At 39.2% G+C, this 23,032-nt stretch overlaps 1 protein-coding gene across 1 annotated transcript in view; it reads right to left on the bottom strand.

Moving 5' to 3' along the window:
- Positions 1-22,082, bottom strand: part of COL25A1 (collagen type XXV alpha 1 chain) — a 449,006-nt gene extending 426,924 nt beyond the window's left edge. Inside the window, exons 1-2 of the mRNA XM_042982696.1 lie at positions 21,795-22,082; positions 20,635-20,704 (exon numbers count right to left, since the gene is read on the bottom strand). Coding sequence (XP_042838630.1) covers positions 20,635-20,704; positions 21,795-22,082 — 358 coding nt within the window. The remainder of the gene's footprint in view (positions 1-20,634; positions 20,705-21,794) is intronic.
- Positions 22,083-23,032: the final 950 nt, after the last annotated feature.

The following is a 23,032-nucleotide window of genomic DNA, read 5'->3' as shown; positions in this document are numbered from 1 at the left end:
GGTTATATAATGGTTATTAATCCAGTTATTAACCCCCAAAAAGAAACTGGTTTAAAAAACTATATCCAGCTAATTAATAAGAAGCACCACTAATGTAAAAAGAACTCCAGAGGGTGTTTTTTTTTTTAAGACTATAGCTTTATTTTACAGCAATATAAGCAATTTGCTAAATCACACTACTAAACTTTCTTCCTTGGAAACACCTCACTTCTTTGAAAACCCTTAAAACAGGGATTGTTCTTTCTAAATTACAGTCAAATCCACTGTCATTAATATTATCATAAATTCTCCCAGCTGAGCTTATGGGTTATGTCAATATGCCATCTTGCAGGCAGCAGAAAACCAACCAAATGGGGAAATTGACAAATCACACACAGTTAAATCATATTTTGCTTCATGTTTTTAAAACTAGTTCATCTCTCAGTGAAATCGTGTTTTTCTGTGAACACTAAAGTTCAAAGTAAGCAATTCTTCAGCTACTCCAAAAAATACAGTAGAATGTTGATGGATTTCTGGCTAGGTTTTAAATCCAGCTCCCCAAAGAATAAGGGCAACAGAAACCAAAGTTTCTCCGAAGCCTTCAGGACAAAGCTTCAAGAATACAATAAGTGTTTTAAGAATGATTATTATAATCATAATACTCTTTTGTACTTAGGAGACTACCATAGTTTTTCCCTCTATAGCACAAAAACTGAACCAGGAGCCAGAAGTGGGAAAAAAAATTAAAGTTCATTCATTAAATGAAAGGAAAAAAAAAAGATTGTGAAAACATGGTCCACCAAAACATTACTGATTTGAGCTAAAGAGTGAAAAAATTAACAGACTTTGAAGGAATTCTGAAAAGAGTTCACTTAACTATTTATTAGAATCAAGAAAAGTTTAAAATATTCTTAAACATCATTTGCTAATTCTTTTTCTTACCCTTTTTTTTATTTAAATGTTTATTTGTTTATTTTGTGAGAAAGAAAGGGGGGCAAAGAGAGAGGGAGAGAGAGAATCCTAAGCAGGCTCCATGCTGTCAGCACACAGCCCAAAGCAGGGCTTGAAATCACAAACCGTGAGATCATGACCTGAGCAGAAATCAAGAGTTAGATGCTTAACTGACTGAGCCACCCAGGATACTTATCTTATACTATCTTTCTATTGCATCCCATCAAGAGCTCCCTACAAGGTCAGTGAGAGTACTAACAGATCAGCACTTTGATTCACTCTCTAATGTGCAATTTGACTATATGCATTATGGGTGTACAAATGTTTATACAACATTTGGATCACCAATTCCACTTATAAGTAACAGCAGCACACACAAAGACTTATATATTAGAGTATTCACTGCAAAGTTATTTATTAAGGCACTGAAAATAATCTTGAGGTATAAAAAGAGAAATTATTAAATTATAAGAAATCCATATGAATATCATACAGATAACATGACTCACAATAAATGTATACTACCTTTATCAGAAATTATTCTTTCTACTTTCATAAGAAAAAATTTTCTAAGCTTCCTGTATTCCAGATTTACCTTTGAAGTCTTGAGGATATTCATCTTACCTATATATTATTAGGTCACTTGATGCAGACTTTACATAAAAGGCTTTGATGTAGACCATAGGAGCACCAAGGTAGTTCAGTCAGTTAAGCATCTAACTTCAACTCAGTCATGATCTCGTGGTCCATGACTTTGGGCCCCACTTTGGGCTCTGTGATGACAGCTCAGAGCCTGGAGTCTGCTTCAAATGCTGTGTCTCCCTCTCTCTCTGCCCCTCTCCCACTCACGCTCTGTCTGTCTCTCTCTCTCTCTTTCTATCAAAAATAAAGAAACATTGGAACCTGCTTTGGATTCTGTGTCTCCCTCTTTCTCTGCCCCTCCCCTACTCACTTTGTCTCTCTCTGTCTCTCTCTCTCTCTCTCTCTCTCTCTCTCTCAGAAATAAACATTTTTTAGAAAAAGGATTTGATATACCTTAAATATTTATTGTAACTAATTACGTCTAGTTACTATTTAAGTTCTATTATGATTGCTCTATCCATGGTAGATCATCAAAGAAACAAAGAGTAAAGATCATATTTTTAAGGAAATAAAAATATAATATTGTTAATCAACATAATAATAGTCGGCAAACCCTGAAATGTGTCAGAAAGAAAACTAAACAGCATTAATGAGGCAGAATAATTGTATTGAAAAGGAAAACATTTATATAAAATATAAGTACTTCAATTTTTCTCCAAAAATGAGAAGAGGAAGTTTGTGTGTGACTGAACTAGGTAGCTGCTATCATAAAGTCTGGCCCATAGACCAGACTAAATAACACACAAAGATTTGCTTTGTTTGGCAAAGTGCTTTTAAAAAATACATTTAAATGCTTTATCTGGCTCTTAATACTCCAATCTGATGATAGAATATTCTAGTCTAACAAACTTCACACAACTGTATTACTTGCCTGGCATTCTAATTTGCCTTCCAGTTTAAAGTCCCACCTGGAGTAACCCCAATTACACGATGTTTTGTTCTCCTTCTTTTCCTCCACCTCCTTTCTACACATCCCTCAAACCCTACTCCCGCAACCTGGAAACCACTTTCCTAATTAACGATGGCTGATCTCAGCTAAAGTTCTGAAAACTTCCAAGCAGTTCCTCTGTATTTCTCCCTTGTACCTCAACCCACATAGAACAATTTACTTTTAGCCATACTATTTTATCTAAAAGAAATAAAGTGTTCCATGACCAAACAAGTTTATAAAACATGATACATTAGAGTCCCCATTTTAGAGATTCACAATATACAAATTCTACAGTGAATAAATCTTTTATTTGTTTAGCCCAGTGTGTATCTGATTTGTCTTGAAAACGTTCTTCCTCAGGAAATTTGTTAACATGAGAAGGAAATGGTGTTTCAGGAATACAGTTGGACAAACTCAATACAACGAAGGCCGCGAGTGGATGGAACGCTGGTAGAAACACTTGAAAGGTGTTCAGAAATAGATTGATGGCAACTAAAGTGAAAGACTACTAGAAAGGCAGTGGGCTCTGAATGCACTTTGTCATGCTCAGACATTTCAGTTCAGAATCAAGGAAACACACTGTTGGTCAGTTTATCAAGTTTCTAAATCATATTAAGCCAAGAGGAGTTGGAGATTTATTTTAAAAAATCATTAGCCTAACAAATCCTGATAAGGTGGGAGCTGGGTTTTGTGAAAATAAACATACAGTCTTGATTTGCTTCCCTCTTCCAAAAAAAAAAAAAAAAAAAAAAAGGTACCATAAAAGGAAGAAAGGACTTAACAGCAGCATACATAAAAAATAAAGTTTTTATCAATGTTAAATGCAGTACTGGTAAATTCAATTATGGGACCAGCAAGAAAATTATTATAATTTTAGGCTGTATTAGTTGGCAGTATAGTATCTAGAACAAGGGAAGTCTTCCTCTCTCCCCCTCTTGTATTTGCCAGTCAGGACCTATCAGAGTTTCATTCAAATCCGTTTTCAACACTTTAAGAATGAAGTAGACAAATTGGAATACCTGAATGAGCTAAGGGCATTTATTCCAAAAAATGAAAATATTAATAGGAAATACAGTAAATGATTTCAAACATTGGAAAAGTTGTCATAGTACAGAGGTATTCAATATATTTTTTATGATGTAGAGTGAGGATGGTGTACAAAATAAAATCGTGGATGATCAGAAGGAGATAAATTTCAACATGAGCTTTTTAACAAGCCAGTCTGAAGACTGAATGATCTATTCAAGAGGTAATCCTAAATTGAATAAACATTTAGCCAAGAACACACTAAGGGAATTCAAGCACCTGAGGCAATGTAAGTCTAGCTAACCTTTAAAGGCCCTCCCAACACTGAATACAATCAGAGGCAGCATTCCCATTTGGAGAGAACATTACCCCAAACAATGCAATATACTCTGTATGGAAACAAGACTATCAAAGCCAGTGGGTGCTAGAAGCTGAGTTAGGAGAGCTAACTGTTCCATTTTTAGGATTCTGCAAGCCCATTGTTAAACACAGTTATTGTTAAAAATTTAATTATATACACTTACAATAAAATAAACTGTATTAAAGCAAAGTTAATAAACACTCAAACTTATCACTTCCTAATGTCACTTTGTTAACTTGAAATCAACCTTGGTAGGACACTTACACCCCAAAAATCTGCAATTGCCACAAATCAGGACTTTTTTTTGAGAGTAGTTGTTAAAGATTTGTCATCAGTAACATATGTAGTCAACAAGTATTTATTACACTCCCTCAAATACAGCTTGAGGTTGTGTGGACTAGAACTAGAAATCAAAGGAATCTTCCTCAGGAAACAGGAGAACAAGAAATAAGCAGGTACATCTAAACCTTCAAAAGTGATTTGCTTTCTCAATGAATAGAATGTGTTACATTTGTACAACAGAGTTACTCTACAGCCTTCAAAAACAATGATGTGAATCAATCTGTGTAGGAAAGGCAAGCAACCAATTAACACTGGATTTCTGCAGAGAGACGGATGCTGTGTACCATTTTTAATTTAAATGCTTGCATTTCTTGGCCTGGGTATTATTTTAAGAATAATAACAACAATGGTGAAATCAAACACAAAGAAAGGGGTTGACCTTGGGCAATAACTGGACCAGAAGGCAACAAGCAAGCAGCAGCAGAAAGACAGCAGAGGAATGCAGCCTTGACAAAGGCAGCAGAAGCAGAGATAAAATTCTTAAGCCCAGAGAGCACTGCCCTGGATGCCTTCTGCTGAGGGGAAAAGAACTATCCTGAAAGTTCTGATCACCCTCCTTCCCTGTTCTTGCAGGGGAGCCTGCAGAGCTCTTGCTAGTCCTGCCTTCCTTATTCACTGGGCATCTTTTAAAAGAAAGGTACTCAAGTAGGGGTGATTTTGACACCTAAGGGACATTTGGTAATGTTGGACACATTTCTGGGTGTAGAATAAAAGGGCTGCAACTGGCATCTAATGTGTAAAAGCCAAGCAAGGATGCTGCTAAACATCCTACAATGCACAGAACAGCCTCCCACAATAAAGAATTAGCCAGTCCAAGGGTGCCTCAGTGGCTCAGTCGGTTGAGCATCCAACTTCGGCTCAGGTCATGATCTCATGGTTTGTGGGTTTGAGCTCCGTGTTGGGCTCTGTGCTGACAGCTCGGAGTCTGGAGCCTGCTTCAGATTCTGTCTCCTTCTCTCTCTCTCTCTCTGCCCCTCCCCTGCTTGCACTCTGTCTCTCTCTGTCTCTCAAAAATAAAAAAAATTTTTTTAATGTTTTAAAAATTTAAAGAATTATCCAGTCCAGAATGTCAATAGTGACAAAGTTGAGAATCCCTGTACCACTATTGCTTAAGGCCACCTGAGTGGATCTCTATTCTTTATAACCCAAGGGAGTCAGGTCAAGACCCAGAGATTCTGTCTTCACTAGGAAATATGACCATAGAATCTGAACTGACATTCAAGGGAGTCTGCAAGACTTCTTAAAAGTAACTGCCATGAAAGGTAGCCTGCGGAGGGGTTAAAACTGTTGCATTTGACCTAACAACTGACAGAGATCTTTTTTTTTCTTTTTTTTTTTTTTCAGAAAAACTATCTAATTGAAGTGCCATTAACATTTCTGCAAAGTATGGTTATATACTTTAGAGAACTAGTCAATATTCTTAGAAGAAAGTAAAATAAATTCAAATGCCATCTTCTTTAATAACATGTTGCTATTTTTGAAATTGTGAAAGTAAATGAACTGGAATTATGACTTCAAATAACAATTATCATTGTAGTCTCAAATCCATTAAAATTAGATACAGTTGGCTACAGGCTATACTTTTGTAGCTTTTCCTTCTCTTGCAGTCTTCAGTCTGCATATCTGACACCCTTATTCCTCCACCAGAGCTTTGCAGCCTACTTATTTCTTTCAATAGTAACATACATGGCACAGGGTCTCACCCACAGTAAATCACAATAAATACTTTATCACTTAGGTGAACAAAAAGATTCTCAAAAGACTATACATGATTCTTTCACCTCTGCCATAGTTGACTGGAATTAGGTAATACCAGAGATCAGTTACCACCCACAATATATAATTTTTAGATACTAATATCTAAAATATTTAACATTTATGGGATGCTTGGGGAGCTCAGTCGGTTGAGTGACTAACTCTTGATTTTGGCTCAGGTCATGATCTCATGGGTCCTGGGATTAACCCCGTGTCAGGCTCTGTACTGACAGTGCAGAGCCTGCTTGGGATTCTCTCTCTCCCACTCTCTCTCTGCCCCTCCCCTGCGCATGCACTCTCTCTCTCGAAATAAATAAACACTAAAAAATAAATAAATAAAAATATTTAACATTTATAATTAACTCCCTCCCCTACCTAGTAGTATGAGACCAAACTGCTTCTCAACGAAGCACCAAAAACCATGTAGTTTCCATGTATCCCCACCCATCCCTGGCTGCCATTCTAATATACTGTCTTCCTAGAATGTATAGGAAGGGCCATTATCTAGCTTCAGCTATTCTGACAAAATCCCAGTGGGCTCAGCCAAAAGGTTTTAGCAACTGAAACAGGTGGGAGCAGGGTCACCCAGATGGCTCAGTCGGTTAAGCATCCGACTTCAGCTCAGGTCATGATCTTGCCGCTTGTGAGTTCAAGCCCAGTGTGGGCTCTGTGCTGACAGCTCAGAGCCTGGAACCTGCTTCAGATTCTGTATCTCCCTCTCTCTCTCTGCCCCTCCCCTGCTCATGCTCTGTCTCTCTCTGTCTCAAAAGTAAATTAAAAAACATTTAAAAAATGTTAGAAAGAAAGAAAAGAAAGAAAGAAAGAAAGAAAGAAAGAAAGAAAGAAAGAAACAAACAAACAAACAAACAAACAGGTGGGAACAGAGTAAAGTATCCATATACCTGGGCAGCTGAGGCTGAGCTGTCTGGGCTACTAGTAAGTGAAGTAAATATGAGTTGGTAGCAGTAGAAGTAGTAGGAGATCAAACAAGGCAGAGTCCAACAGGAGAGGCAACTGGCCAAGAATAAGCAAATAAAGCTTAGAGTATGGACTAAAGACAAGTTGTCTGAAGCAGCAACACATGAATATGATGAGAGTGCCCAAGGAAAAGCCAAACTAGAACAAACCTGAAGTCAAGGCCAAAATGGCCAAAATAGCACAAAATCCCCAGGCAACCACATGCTCACAGAGGATAAGTGTAGCCTATGTAAACAATATAATTGCCTGGATATAATATTCCCAAACACAAAGGTTAGGTCAGCAACTCCCTCTTGAACATCAGTGAAAGCTACTCACTGATACTGAAACACAGGAAGCTGAGTCTTCCAAAGTGGTCTATTACCTTAAACAACTCTTCAGTGTTATGAATTTAAAGGCCACTTCTGCAACTCATGCCAGTTGTATAGGCCTACCAATCAGCACAACCCTCAGGGGTCTAGTATATAAAGTATACAAAGCTATGGGGTGCCTGGGTGGCTCAGTCGGTTAGGCGTCCAACTTTGGCTCGGGTCATGATCTCACGGTTCATGCATTCAAGCCCCATGTCAGGCTCTGTGCTGACAGCTCAGCACAGTGAAAAACTATGCACTGTCTACAGCATATCCTTCCCACTTACCTAATTCTGATTCTTTCAGGGCTATTTAAAACTGTAAGTTGTAGATAACTAATAGTAAAGCAAAATAAATCTTACCATAGACATGCAAATTCTTTCTGACTGAGTGCAATTGACTGCCCTCCCTCACTGTGGGAAAAGTCCAGTTTTGCCTCCATCTACACAACAATTTTGATATTCTAGACTATAAATGTATCCATTTTTAAATTCTCCTTTGAACTAGTTAAAACATCTTATCAGTTCCTTCTTTCATGATTTAAGCAAAATCTTTAACACATGTTCGCTTTATATCTGTATGAAAGTCACAATTTTACCTTTTTTGAAAATTACCTTTAACAGTAATTTTTGAGAAAACAATTAGTTATTGAAATCTGGGAGAAGTATTGACAGTTCCCATTGACAATTCCTCAGTTACACTGCTGGATTTAATCATAACTACAGCTGGGGCGCCTGGGTGCCTCAATGAGCTGAGCGTCCGACTTCCACTCAGGTCATGATCTCACGGTTTGTGAGTCCGAGCCCCGTGTCAGGCTCTGTGCTGACAGCTCGGAGCCTGGAGCCTGCTTCGGATTCTGTGTCTCCTTCTCTCTCTGCCCCTCCCCAACTTGTGCTCTGTCTCTCTATGTTTCTCAAAAAATAAATAAATGTAATCACAACCACAGCTATTGCCCAGGAAAGGCATAGAGGTGTTGAGACTGAAAGGTGATAAAGTCCCTGACTGATCAAATTAGAAGTGGACAGTAAGCTAAGTAGAGTGTCATCAATAGAATGGAGGCAAAATATGGGGCATCTGGGTGGCTCAGTTGATTAAGCTTCCGACTTCACCTCAGGTCATGATCTCACAGTCTGTGAGTTTGAGCCCCACGTCAGGCTCTGTGCTGATAGCTCATAGCCTGGAGCCTGCTTCGGATTCTGTGTCTCCCTCTCTCTCTGTCCCTCCCCTGTTCGTGCTCTGTCTCTTTTTCTCTCTCGAAAATAAACAAACATTAGAATGCAAGAAAAATAGAATCTATATTCATTCTAGAGAAGGCAAGGGAGGGAGGATGGAAAGGAGAGTGGCCTGACTCTTATTTGGGAACATAGAAAGAAGATCCTCTATTTCTGTAGTTTCATAGATACATAGCTACATCCCAAAGACAATCCTTGTCTAGTCTGTTTGCCAACAACAGAGCACATCAGGGCAAATGCTTATTCACTGAAAGCCTGACAGGGCATCACTTCTCTATGGGTGTTTTTGCTATGTTCACTATTGGTTTTCAGGAGTTCAATGAACATTATTTAAAAATGCCCACCACTGTTAAAAGTGGAGACTTGTAAAAAAAACAAAAAACAAAAACTGAAAATGATGAGAAAAATGATGGGTGATGCTCAAATATAGATGATAAACGTGACTGATTAGAAAATCCCTCTATCGGGCGCCTGGGTGGCTCAGTCGGTTGAGCGTCCAACTTCGGCTCAAGTCACGATCTCGCGGTCCGTGGGTTCAAGCCCTGCGTCGGGCTCTGGGCTGATGGCTCAGAGCCTGGAGCCTGCTTCCGATTCTGTGTCTCCCTCTCTCTCTGCCCCTCCCCCGTTCATGCTTTGTCTCTCTCTGTCTCAAAAGTAAATAAACGTTAAAAAAAATTTTTTTTTAAAAAAAGAAAATCCCTCTATCTGGGATTCCTTCTTGAGGATTGATACTGGAAGCAAAAGTTTTCTGTTCAAATAGATGAAAGGCTTAAAAGAATAAAACACATCCCGAGTCTAATGTGTTATGGGCTCACACATAGAAAACAGAAAGAATACCTCAGACCTCTCAATTCAAGGACAGTTTTGACATAAAAATAATTTAACTTCTTTTTTAATATTGTAAAAATGGTGACATATATTTTACCACCAACACATAGCATTCCTCATATAGAACTTGATCACAGAACCAAGCCAATATTCAGGGAAGTATCCTCAGAAGAAGCTGAAATTCAGAGCATTAAATAACTGCACAGAAGGAAACTATATACAAGAACATAAAAGCCCTGTTTTCTTTATGGATGTACTTTCTCAATGCTAGAGTTTTTCCTTTATTAAACACTTCCAGATGCATAACATGTAGAGTAGTACTAAGCCACCACTGTCAGTCTTGCTTCTTAAACTCCTAGGAAGTTGTCAGCGTATCTGTAGGGTTTGGGAAGTAAATGTAGAGCATATAATTTGTTCAGTTAAACCTCTTTTTACCAGCTTAAAATAGCTTTGGTTAGTATATATGATCTCTCCAGCCTTTAGTACCTGGTCAACCTCCCTATCTTTGCTGCTTTCCTGATAATTGTTCTCTCTTAGAAAGCAAGGTAACTAAAGCTGGTTTTTTTCTTAAATTTTTTAATTTTTTTTTGAGAGAGAGAGAGAGACAGAGCATGAGTGGGGGTAGAGACAGTGAGAGAGGGAGATTCAAAATCCAAAGCAGGCTCCAGTGTCTGAGCTGTCAGCACAGAGCCCAACACAGGGCTCGAAGTCACGCACCATGAGATCATGACCTGAGCTGGAGTCGGACACTTCACCGATTGAGCCACCCAGGTGCCCCTAAAGCAGTTTAAAAAAGAAAAGTCATTTTTCTCTTCCAAGACTTCCCAAAAGTCTATAGGTTGAGACTATGTATTGAAGAGAAAATAAATTGCTCACCAAAGCTCAATAACTTGTGTAGTTGCTGTGCCTTTCTATTATCTGTCCAATAAGACAATTGAGTAAGGTGTTGTACTTGGCCAAACTACCGTCCATGAGTCACTACTCAAAACGGTCAACAGCATTGCTGATGACAGTGGACATTCATTTCCACCGGAAGTAGAATATTGTCTGTCAAACTGCAGTACTTGTTACACTATGATTGCAGCCGGATTTACACTTGCTCTGTAAAATGCACTGTACATATCACTCACTATTGGCTAAAATATTGTTAATTCCTCAAGTTTTCCCTTTTAGCATTTAAACATAAATGCCCAATTCATATATTCTCATTGTACTGTAAGTTTAAATTTAATACATAAACATCATCAGCTTAACACACAAAAATCAAGTAAAAAAGTCTCAAAGATCCCAGAGACATCTTTAATAACAACTCTCTCACAATATATTACTTGAGGGATACTTATTTTTCATATACTACTTAAACTAAGTATTAACCATTAGTTTAAAAACTACTGCATTAGGGACACCTGGGGGCTCAATCTGTTGAGCGTCTGTCGTCAGCTTCGGATCTCATGGCTTGTGAGGTAGAGCCCTGCATCAGGCTCTCTGCTGTCAGCACAAAGCCCACTTCAGATCCTCTGTCCCCCTCTCTCTGCCCTCCCCTGATCACTCTCTTTCTCTCAAAAATAAAAAAGACGCTTTTTAAAAAATCAACTGCTTTACATATATATATATTTTAAAAGGCAACGGACTGTTGTAACTTTGTGATAAGGCCCAATATAATACCTAGAATTAAAGAATAAGTAAAAATACAAGGAAAGAAATTTGAAAAACACAGAAAACTTTTGAATAAGCAAGAATAATATGCTGACATGAAGGCTTAAAATATGAGTAACTTTAAGAAAAAGCATGAAGTGGGATATTGATTTTCTGATAAACAGGATCATACTCAGTTACACAGTGCATCTTCCCAGCTTTCCTGTGCTACCACCATTATTATACCTTCTTTGCTGGGCCAGTACAACCCAGTAAAGAGACAATATGACATTAATAGTTGTTTCTGGATTCTATTCATTTCTTAATAAATAATTTTGCCTCTATCATTCTTAGTAATATTTCTAATTACAAAATTTTGGAGGCAGTTTCTGTGTTAACAAGTATATAGTATCGCTAGACGTGGGAGATGATATCACACTGGACATTGGACTTCCAGTGATCTTCTAATAGGTCCTCTAATAGATCCTCTATGGAGTCCTAAGGTCCTATGGAGATACCTCAGGGGCCAGCATGGGGGAGGTGTAGCTAACATTACATCCAATTTCATTTAGTACATTTCCTCATAAGATGGAAAAGTTCAGGGGCACCTGGGTGGCTCAGTCGGTTAAGCATCCAACTTCAGCTCAGGTCATGATCTCACGGGTTGTGAGTTCGAGCCCCACGTTGGGCTCTGTGCTGATAGCTCAGAGCCTGGAGCCTGCTTCCAGTTCTGTGTCTCCCTCTTTCTGTGCCCCTCCCCTGATCGCACTCTGTCTCTGTCTCTCAAAAATAATAATAATAATAAATAAATAAATAAATAAGATTGAACAGTTCAGCTTCTTTAAGAAATATTGGAAAGCCCCTGAACTACTTGATCTCCAAGATTTGTATTAGCTTTAATATATTATGGCCCACAAAGTCCTCAGGGAAAATGTTAAAAAGTCCTGGGGATAAGAATATTAGTGTATATAAAGAGATAAACCTCAATAAAAGTCCTCAACCAGGTCAAGTTGACAGATATCCATTATAATCATTATGAACATTTATAAAGAATCTTCTGTAGAGAATTCTACAATAAGCCCTAGAGATACACAGATACAAACCAGAACCCCAACCATGAAGCTCATAAATGACATTGGTAGAAGTGCACTCCCAACACACTCCCTCAGGAAGTAGGATACAATTATACCATGAGACCACTTAGCAGTTAGGGTCAGGATCTGCCCACAAGAGTCAGCTGATCCTTAACCCACTGCACTCATATGACCGCCCCCAATCAAATTGGTATCCATCCTCAGAAAGGCAATTATTTAAGAAGCTTATTTCCTTTCTAACTTTATCTTCTCGGACCTTGAGCCTTAATTCTTTCAAGTAAAAAAAAAAAAAAAAAAAAAAAAATGACTTTTAGTATTCCAAAGTTCACTTACCCCTAGATTTTGCCAGTATTTCTAGCACGACTTTAAAGTCAAAAGGTTGGTGCTTTGTGGATGTTTTACCTTATGGTCATATCATGTACATCTAAAAAATACCAGCTGGATTCTAGAGCCCCTGAGACACAAATTGGAGTTTCATAATTCCTAGAAGGGTTACACAAACAACTTACCTTTGATAGCTGCCGGAACTGACCTAAGATCCTGGAATGCTGGGAAAGAACTGTATCAGTTTTCCAGGCATATTTAATTCTAGCATCTTAAGGATCAAAAATAAGAACACAACTCTGGTCCTGTAACAGACTTGAAGGAGGGATTCCTAAGAGATTTTGTTCTCCCATTTACTGCTACAAGGGCCAAAGAGGATGCTGGAGATAGAGCTATAATGGAGAATTCCTCTGACTCTCTCTACCTTGTAAGAACTCTAAAACACTAGACTTACTAAAAATGAAGACAAAGCAGTATGATTCCAAGAGATTATGGGATGTGGGTGGCTTTTTCCTCCTCCCCTTTTACTCCTCTTACATGTAACCTCTTTGATAAAGAAAGAAAAAATAGACTCTACCCCTGCGACTACTTCCAGTTAGATATATTCTGACTCTCAAATGTACCATAATGTGCAAACTAGAGCTGGCTACAATTCATCCCATTTACTCAGCCACTTAGCCTAAATGTGAAAATTGTACTTAAATATGTGCTGACCACATTTCAAATAGAAGAATAAAAACTTTGTGTACATAACCCAGAAGCCTAGAATTTCTAAAATCTAAAATTTTTTTAGCCAAAGGAACAGACACAGTTTGGGGCATTCCTGGAAATCAGACTAAGCAATCAGGCTAAAGAACACAATAAAGAACCCATTTCAACTATCATGTGGTAACTGAAGTTAAAACGGACACGACAGATGAAATGATGTCAAAATCGTGATCGTGATTTCAAACAATTCTTGATTCTGAGAAATTACAAAGGATGAGCACAAAATCCCCAGTTGATAAATTCAATTATATTTAGTTCATGTATTCTAGCTATTAGAATACTGGCTTCAAGTTCCTAACTGTGAATTGATCTACTAAATAACTAATAATGACTAATACAAATGTGAAATTTATTAAATTGTTTTAAATAATTGTTTTAAATTGTTTTAAATTAAATTGTTTTAAAAGCTCATAGGACATTCTAGTCTTCAAATATAGGTGGAAGAAATTACTTGCTTCCCCCCATTAATCTCTTCCATTGCGAACAGAAGTCAAGAAATCAGCTAGGAATTGAACTGGGAAGAGGCTGACCGAAGTCCCACTATTCAGCTCAGTTCCTCCTCCTTGTGGTCACAGAGGGAAGGTGTCTGCCATCTGGTGGCATTTCTTTAAGGAATCCTATACCTAAGAGACTCACAGAGTAGTCATTTGAAAGAATATATGATACCGGTGAAAAGTGGTCGATTTTAATTTGTGAGTAATTCCATATCCTTCTGCTTCCCAGTCTTCTGCATCCCTCCTTCTTAAAGGTCAGTTTTAAAATATTTTTTGACTGCAAGAGTGCTGAACACATCCCAAATGAAACAATAACTATACATAGCTAAGCATTCAATATGCAGGTATACCATAGTCATTGTTAACACACATTGGGAAAAAAAGTATTAAATATCATGAGTGGATATTCACGGCATGGATCTTCACCCATACTGGCAAGCCACGGAGGGTGGGGATGCTTCTGTGTTGAGCAGTCACATATTGGCTACAGCCTGTAGCCCAGACTAACCCATGCATTGTTTTCACATTCTCAGCTTCCATCAAATCACCAAGTAATGTTTATAAAGTGGTAGGATGGAATAAAAACACTTTTTCATAATAGGTTTTGGATGGTTTCCACTCAAGATAACAAAGATTGATGTCATTTTGATGAGTGTCTAGTGTGGTTCCCCCTGAAGCAGGAAATGGCCCCCCTGGACTGTAAAACAGTCCTCGTTCTGGCATGTTTCCCCACCACCAGCTCTCCATTTACCTAATTTCATCTAGAGAGGATGCCTTCCTTCTCCATTCCTAGAGCTAATTTTGACATTCAAATAGTGGTTTTGTAAACGTCATGTAGTTGATTTTGCACAGTTAGAAACCAATCATAAGCGCAAGAGGTTATTATGGCCCTGCAAGGCTACTTGTATCTGTACGTTTATCAAGTGAGCCAGAAAGAATTAACCCCTATGCAGAACAGATACCCTTTTCTTAAATAATTCCCAGTTCATAGAAAAACAGAATTACCCAGGTAAGAAAGAGAAAAGAAGACTTGAAGAAATAACTTCTTAATAATTTTTAGACAAGAAACGCAGAAGAGAAGCTAAGAAACAAGAACACTGCTTCAAGAGGCAATTTGTCCCTGGTCCTTTGGGTGACAGGGCATTTTGCCAGCTGTCATTACTGGACCAACTAAGTGTTACACCCAAACTGCTGTGCTCATTAGGACTGAAACCATGTAACACGAATGCTTTGAGGTGCTCGGGTGTCACATTGTATTGTCTGGCCTTAGGAAAGGAGAGGAAAGCCTGCTATTCTCATTTAAATAACATTTATAGCATTTTAATTTGCTTTCTTTCTGCAAACCATTTCTGACTGTTCTTTACCTTACATAATTGAAAATCTACACATATTATGCCCTTACTCAATGCACTCCATCCATTCATTGTGCAGCGGGTTAGGAAAAACGTACAGCATAAGTGAAAAACCATGTTGGTAGGAAATACACGCCTTATATGATAAAGTAAATTTATGTTAGCAAGGTAATATAAAGGTCTTCCCATATGATGGAAAAGGGTGCACAACCTTAAAGCTACAGTAACATGTATTTCTACCAAAAATTGAGAAGATATCACAAAGCCTATCACCAGAGGCTGTATTACTCACATACATGAATCAGAGGTACTTTTATTTGCCTACATTTATTCTTTTTTTTTTTTTGTATACAGTAATTTTCATAGACTTGCAGGGTGTATAGGAACATTGAAAGTTATATAGTATATCTTTATTATCTCCAGCTAAATTCTCCAAGCTGATGAGTAGCTGCACTCCATTTCATCATTATCAATGAATGTAGAGGAGACAAGTGCAAGGACACTGTTTAGTACCACCAGACAGGAAGTTTGGACTCTTATCCAGCCCAAATTTCACTGTGTTCAGGAGAAATGTAGAAGAATAAATCACCATCCGATTTATCACAAACCTTATATATTAAAGCCGCTTTTTTGTTTCAGTTGGGTATCAATATAGGTAAATCAGGTATCAATATACATTTATCTGACCATAAATTCTTGGAATGCCAAAGCCAGGTGAGGTTATGCAAAGCAGCTTTTTATACATTGCTAGCACTTTTATTTGTAATCAAAACACAGATTTTCTCATATTATGATTTCTCCTACTGTGCATTTCTCTACCCTCCACCCCCAGAGAAAAGAACAATAAAGTCCTAGTATTTACAATATGAAAGAAATTGTGGTCATGTACTCCAAAGCACACAGTTCTTTTTCGAGGTCGCACTTGTCATGACTAAATTTATGCGATTTTTACATTTTATTTATTTTTGTGAGACAGACAGAGAGACACAGAGCACAAGCAGGGGACGGGCAGAGAGAGAGGGAGATACAGAATCTGAAGCAGGCTCCAGGCTCCGAGCCGTCAGCACAGAGCCCCATGCGGGGCTGGAACCCAAGAACGGTGAGATCATGACCCAAGCCGAAGTCAGTTGCTTAACCGACTGAGTCACCCAGGTGCCCCAAATTTATGCTATTTTTAAATAAATGTCTGTCATTCTCATTGAAATGTAAGCTCCATGAGGGCAGATACCAAGTTTGCCTTGTTCATCAGCATATTCCCAGTAGCTAGCATGATATTTGGCACACAGCAGGCTCTTTAAACCTAGAGAAGCAACAAATGCCCTTCAAAATCATTCTAGTCCAATACTCCTTATTTTAAGGATATGAAAATAGAGCCTATAAAAGTCATTCTTTTGGGAAATGACTTGTCCAAGATTGTACAACATGTTAATAACAAAGCCAGGATTATAACTCTGGATTCTTTATTGCCCATTCACATTCTCTATCCATTACAGCTTAGAGGTTCTTGTAACTAATATCCTGGGAAAACAACACTACTGATGAGTAGGGTACAGAAACATTTCTGATCTAAATATCTTTTGGTTGGCTGTCTGGCTCCCAGTGTTCTTTACCAGTTGGAACACAGAAACCCTCCTATAAATATGCCTGGTTTATACACACTTGATGCAGGGCTCCAAGAACAAAACCCAAAACAGGATTCTACAGCCATAGCAAACAGCCAATTTATTCACTCCTATGAGGGTCAAGTTTTACCGAAGCCAAGCCACGGGATGTCAGCTGAACGTCTATGGTTCAGCTACTACTAAAGCAAATATTGTGCTAAGCAGAGCTTCAATTTGCATGGCTTTTTCATTTTATTATGGGGTTTCTTTAAAGCAAATATTCAAAAACTAGAATTTCTCCAAGCACATGAAAAAAGTAAATGTAAATTTTCGGGAAGCAACAAAGGTGACTTAAAATTAGATTATGGTGATGGTTGCCCAACTCTATAAATTTATTTAACTTTTTTTAATTCATACACTTAAAATGGGTAAGTATTATAAATTATGCTTCAATAAAACTGTTAAAAAATAAGTGTAAAAATGAGGGGCGCCTGGGTGGCTCAGTCGGTTACGTGTCTGACTTCAGCTCAGGTCACGATCTCACAATTCCTGAGTTTGAGCCCCGAGTCAGGATCTGTGCTGACAGTGCGGAGCCTGGAGCCCTCTTCGAGTTCTGTCTCTCCCTTCTCTGCCCCTCCTCTAGCCCTGCTCACACACTCCCTCCCTCCCTCTCTCTCTCTCTCTCTCTCTCTCTCTCTCTCTGTCTCAAAAATAAATAAACATTTAAAAAAAATAAGTGTGAAAATGAGTCAGACAGTTAAAGCACTTCTTTTAGAAAACATGTGTTATCAAAACTGTAAAGACATATCCTCATACTCTTTTAATCCCAAATTCTAACCACTTCAATCATGGTTTACCTACAAGGTCAAAAGTTTTTCCTTCAAATTTGGTAAAAACAATTTATTAGACTAATATAAATATCTATAAAGAACCAATCTCCATTGATATAGTACTAAGAGATACTGACTCATTTTGATTATCTGCATGAATGATCTGCAGATATATTTGCTTAACTAACCACGGTATTCTAATCCAAAGCCTGCCATTAACTAGCCTTTGGGTTTTGAACAAGTTATATACATTTCCAGGGCTAAGTTTTCCCACCTATATCATGCGTCCCCATGGACCAGGTTAGAGTTAAGTAGTGCATAATATATTAAAAAGAATAATAACTATTATCTAATGAATAACCACTAAAATGCCACACTTTATGCAAATTATCAACTTCTGAGGAAGGTAGTTAGTATATGACACTTTTTTGTGGATGAGGAACCTGGAATATAGAGAAGGTCCCACAGTTACTTAGTAGTAGACCCAGGATTCCAGTCCTGTCCAGCCCAAAACCTATATTCCTTTTCTATTGTTTATTAGACTTTGTGCTTTTGATTTTGTCAGATGTGGGCATGAATCGTGACCCTGCCTTTACTATGCTAAGTCAGTCACCTTCTCTGTGTCCAGTTTCTTCATCTGTAAATATGAGATTAGTAGCACTTAACTCCCAAGGTTGTTGGGAAGATTAAATAAGAGTGCTTCCCCTACAATTACAAACCATTCAATAATAGTCTTTCCCATCCCTTTTCCACAAAAGTTCTTTCCTGTGTTAAAAAAAAAAAACAAAAAATTTATAAATTCTACGACTTCCTTGTAGCCTACCTGGATAAACTTCACTGGGACTGAGTTCTATCAAAAGCAATTAAAGCGAACACAAACAACAGGGCATTGGCCCTTTGCTATCAGTCCTTGGCTCTGTGACGGAAACTGTCAACAAGAGTGTCAACTTCAAGGGGTGGGCATGTGTCCACAGGAACTGAGCTGAGGTCACAGACTTGTCTCACTCTGCCCTACAAACAGATGTCTGGGTGACAACTCTTAGTCACCGCAAACCAGGGTTAAAGCCAAACCAGGTGGGAAGCTCCATATCTCCTTTCTAATCCTCCGGGCCAGGCCATTCATTCCCTAAGACAATACCTCACTAGCCATAATTCAAAATAACTTGTTTCCTCCCAGGATACTATGTTCAAAATAATGCCTTTATTTTGATGATGTCTGATTATTCCGCAAACTAAAAAAATACTATAGCATTTCTATAATAGTGATTTGTCAGCAAGAAACATGTTTGATTCTGTGTCTTAGATTGTACACCTTCAAATGTCTACCTCTTCATTACATCTGGTGAAAACTGATGTAATGTGGAGCTCTAGTGGTGGCAAGAAAGTAAAGCAGCCATTAGTGAGAACCAACAAAAGGCCAAGGAAATCACCAATTCATCATTTATTTGTGTGTTCTTAGGGTAAAATCACCATTTATTATGAAGTTAATATGTTAAGAAGAAAACGTTTCAAAACGATGTTCCAAGATAATATAAGGTGCCCTCTAAATGTAATGGCTTTCCTCCAGATTACAAATTAGACCTCAATAACTAACTTGCATCAAACATCAAGAAGCAGATTTAACTACAAAAAACAACTCAGTGCTGCGGTTGTCGCTTTTCTAAATTTTACCAAGTTCACTAAGAATCCTATTAATTAAACAGGTTTGTTTTTCACACAGCTAACAAGAATACTACATACAGAAAATGCAGAGTCTAAGTGGTATGATCAGTGAAGTCCTGTACCAACTGTCTTGGGAATTTAAATAATCCCTACAGGCTGATGAGGTTGTTGGAAGTTAATTCCTGCACTAGAAAAGTGCCTTCCTTGAATTTCTGACTTCTGAGGTCTTTCCCAACTGAAAAAAACCAAGAATGAAATCTCCAATGTCAAACATTAACTCTTTGTTTTCTTGTTATCTAATGTGTATATCTTCTCAATTGAAACAAACAAACAAACCAGCTCGGTTATGGTCAACAATGCAGCAGAACATAAATGGTAAAATTTAATGATGTACAACCAGGAGCTAACATTTGAAACTTCTAAACATGGTGCCCGGTTTAGTTGTGTCAAAACACGTTCTCGTGAGAAAAGAAAAAAAATCCAGAATATGAAAAAACACAGGAACTAGCCTTTCTGAATATCAGTATCATCTAAAGTATCAGGTTCCTGAAAATTAAAGAAAAGGTAACAGACTCATTTTTCTATAGTGATGATGAAAAAAATGAAAACGCTTGTAAATGCATTAACAACATTTATCTGAAATAAAAATCTCAAAACTTATGGGAGCTTTTCATGGCTTATATCAGCTGAATCCGCTAGAGGTTTTCCAGTAGACAAATTCCAATGCCTCCCAAACTGTTAGACCCATAGATGACTGCCTACCAAGCCTCAGAGATCTGTGAATGAAGATTTAATGATTACATAGGAGTTTCTATTCACTGATGTCTCTCTTCTCCATCCTTCTATTAATATGCTGTCATTAAAACAGTTCCCAAAAGCTACACCGAAAAATGAAAAGACAGAACAGCCTTTTCTGAGAAGTCATCAAGAATGCAATAGTTCATAATAAGAAGCTCAAGATAAAGAATTTTATTTTCTTTCAGTCGTCATCATTAGCTGTAGGATAGGAGAGAGAACCTTTTTGATAGAAAAGAATAAAAGCAGGTGAGGAGGTTAGGGTAATTTACTAACATAACCGTATGTCAAAGGGAACAAATGGAGATCTGTACTAATGCAGTATGAGCCACCAGGGAATTCAGAATCTAACATGTTCTGCAGTCCTTTTCACCACAGACATTAAAACTGAATAAAAAGGAAGAATATTTTTCAAATCTGTGAATCTAAAAACAGTCTTTGTATGCCATCTTGCTTGTATTTTTCTTGGTGATTATCTTTATCTCCTTTGCTTTCCCCTAACAGGCCTTGGTATGCTGCTTAAAATAATATTTGGGGCTTTACTTGCCATTCTTTTGACTGAGACATGTTGATTTTATTAAAGTAAGTTGGGCCTGCATTCTTTCTTTACTATTATTACAGGTAGACTTGACAGATACAGGACTTTTGTTTTAAAAATACTCTGCTATGGAGGAAACCTTGTTAAAAAATAAGTTCCATTTTACCTGCTGGGCAGTTGCACTCTGAAGGTGCTTCTCTTGCGATTCTTATTTTAGCCATATGTTCATAGGATCTCTGTAGGAAAAGAAGAGGTATTGTCATCAGTAGCATTGTAGAGAAACAGATTCTTTAGGAACTCTCTGGCCATATGCTTGATTTACCAGCATTTGATAGCCTGCATAACTAACATTTACATATGTACTTGGACTTTAGTCAAAAGGTAACAGTACCCAAGCCCTAAAAAAAGAAATGACTTCTGACACCGTGTCAAGACTGCTGGACTTGTACAACATCTTTCTCCATTCTTCAATTACCACCACCCTCCACTTTCTCCCTCAGCTCAAGCACATGCAGTCAATGCCAAAACCTGGCTTTACCATGCTGGAGTTTTAGGTAACCTATGGGTTTTGAAACACCCAATATTGTGTACATGAAGGTCAACTGTTTATCACGCCATGCTGCAACTACTGCCACACAGCCTCTCTGTCGTTAGAGCAAGTTCCAGAAAACCCCCTAACTCTAGTCTAATGCCACCCCTGGTTTGATAAACGTAACCTAGATTCCTTTCAACTCACAACTGCAATGGCGCTGCATGCATAAACACCCCTGCCACTGCATCCTTTATAAAAAAAAATAAGCTACATTTTTTTTTCTTTTCAAACATTAAATATGAAAACATCTAACGTGTGAAATGATCAATTTAAAATCACATATAGGTTTACTTCATTTTTAAGAGTGATTACCATTTGTGTATTAATAACACCTATGGCACGAACCTTCTTATAACATATGAAGGACCTAACAGATGTTAGCTTTGCAAGGAATATTCTCCAAAAAATTGGAAAAGATTAGTATGTCACTCTAGAAAACTAAAAAGAGATAAAATGCCACGCTGCCTTTCTGGCCACCCTTCCCTCTTTCAGTCCTCCATATACGTTTAGCATGCAAACATTAAGAGTGAGGGAAGATGATAGAGACAGAGAGTGTGATATCAAAGGAGGTGCATATACAAATAATAGGCTACAGTGAGCATAAATGGTCGCCTAGCGTATGCACACCCAGCCACACCAAGTATGCATACAGTAAGGGTACAGGCTGATCGTGTACACAGAATCACGCCTGTGCAAGACATTATCCACGTGCAAAATACCCCAGCCTTTCACACCTGAGCCAGAAGTTGCTCCACTTTCTCTTGCACCACTGCTTTGAGCTGATCCAGGCGATCAGGGAGCAGATGGATGGAAGGGTCCCCTTTTGCGGATTCGAGAGCAGCGATCCTCGCCTGGAGGTCGTTGGTTTTCACCCCAAGGTACAGACAAGACATCAGGGCCACCACTGAGAGAAGGGCCGCCAGGGAGGTGCACGGCGGCACGGTCCAGGCACAACGCTGCCTCGGGTCCTCGGAGCCTGGCTCCCGGCCCCCACCTTTCCCCGCATGCTTCTTCACCAGCATCGTGGAGGGATCAGCTGCCTCGGCTTCGCCTCCCACTCTCTACCACTTCCAAGAATCTTGAAAGGAAAGAAAAAGGACGATTCCTCCAAAAGTTCAGTCTGGGTGGCTGCACAACTAGTTGGCGGAGATCGAGTCGGGGCACGGAGATGGAGCTCCGCTTTCCTCAGCGCCGAGACCAGCGGTCGTGGACCATCCTCTCCGCTCTCTTCTCTCCCCCCAGCTGGGAGTGAAAAGCACCCTCAGTCTGGGGACTGGTGGCAAAAAAGGTTAAAACCGGAATGAAACCCACCCGGATGGCCCTCCTAGCCCCTCAGAGGACGAACACCTCAGAAAGGGTCCTCGACAGCGCCCGCCCAGGCTCCAAGGGGACTGCGCGAGAGGCACAGCGAGGGGCCGCCGCTCGCCCTCGCCACCGAGCACCCGACCTGTTGCGTCTCTGTTAGTTTGCCTTATTTCTGCCTATTCAGTGTTTTTCCGCACGCCGACCTGTTTCCTACCTACATTCAGTTCCAGGCAGAAAGGCTGAGAGAAACCGCGAGAGCGCAGCGCAAAAGGGGTGGCTAAGGGGGAAAGGAGACAGGAAAACGAAATAACCCAAGGAGCAAATTCGAGGGGCGAGGCTGAAGTCGCGGCTGCACGAAGTATCTCCGCAGCCTCGCGGGTGCGAGCCTTATATACCCTTCGGGATGCTCGTGTGTGAGTGTGTGCGTGTGTGTGCGCGCGCGCTCCGAGCACGACGTCCCTCCCCCGACCCCCTCCCGGCGCCCGGCCTCCAGCCCCGGGCTCCCGCAGCATTGCGCCCCCTTCCAAAGCCCGGGCAGAAGCCCGCCTCATTAGCATAATGTATTCACCTTCGCCCAGCCGGCGGGCTCCGCCGGAGACCCTCCAAGGGGGCGGAGAGCTCGGAGGGAGCTGAGCGGGAGGTCTGTATTAGCATAACACATGCAAAT

Source organism: Panthera tigris, chromosome B1, assembly GCF_018350195.1.
Source record: "Panthera tigris isolate Pti1 chromosome B1, P.tigris_Pti1_mat1.1, whole genome shotgun sequence".
Taxonomy (NCBI): domain Eukaryota; kingdom Metazoa; phylum Chordata; class Mammalia; order Carnivora; family Felidae; genus Panthera; species Panthera tigris.
Note: the sequence above shows the minus strand (reverse complement) of the source record. Positions and strands in the feature narration are given on the sequence as shown.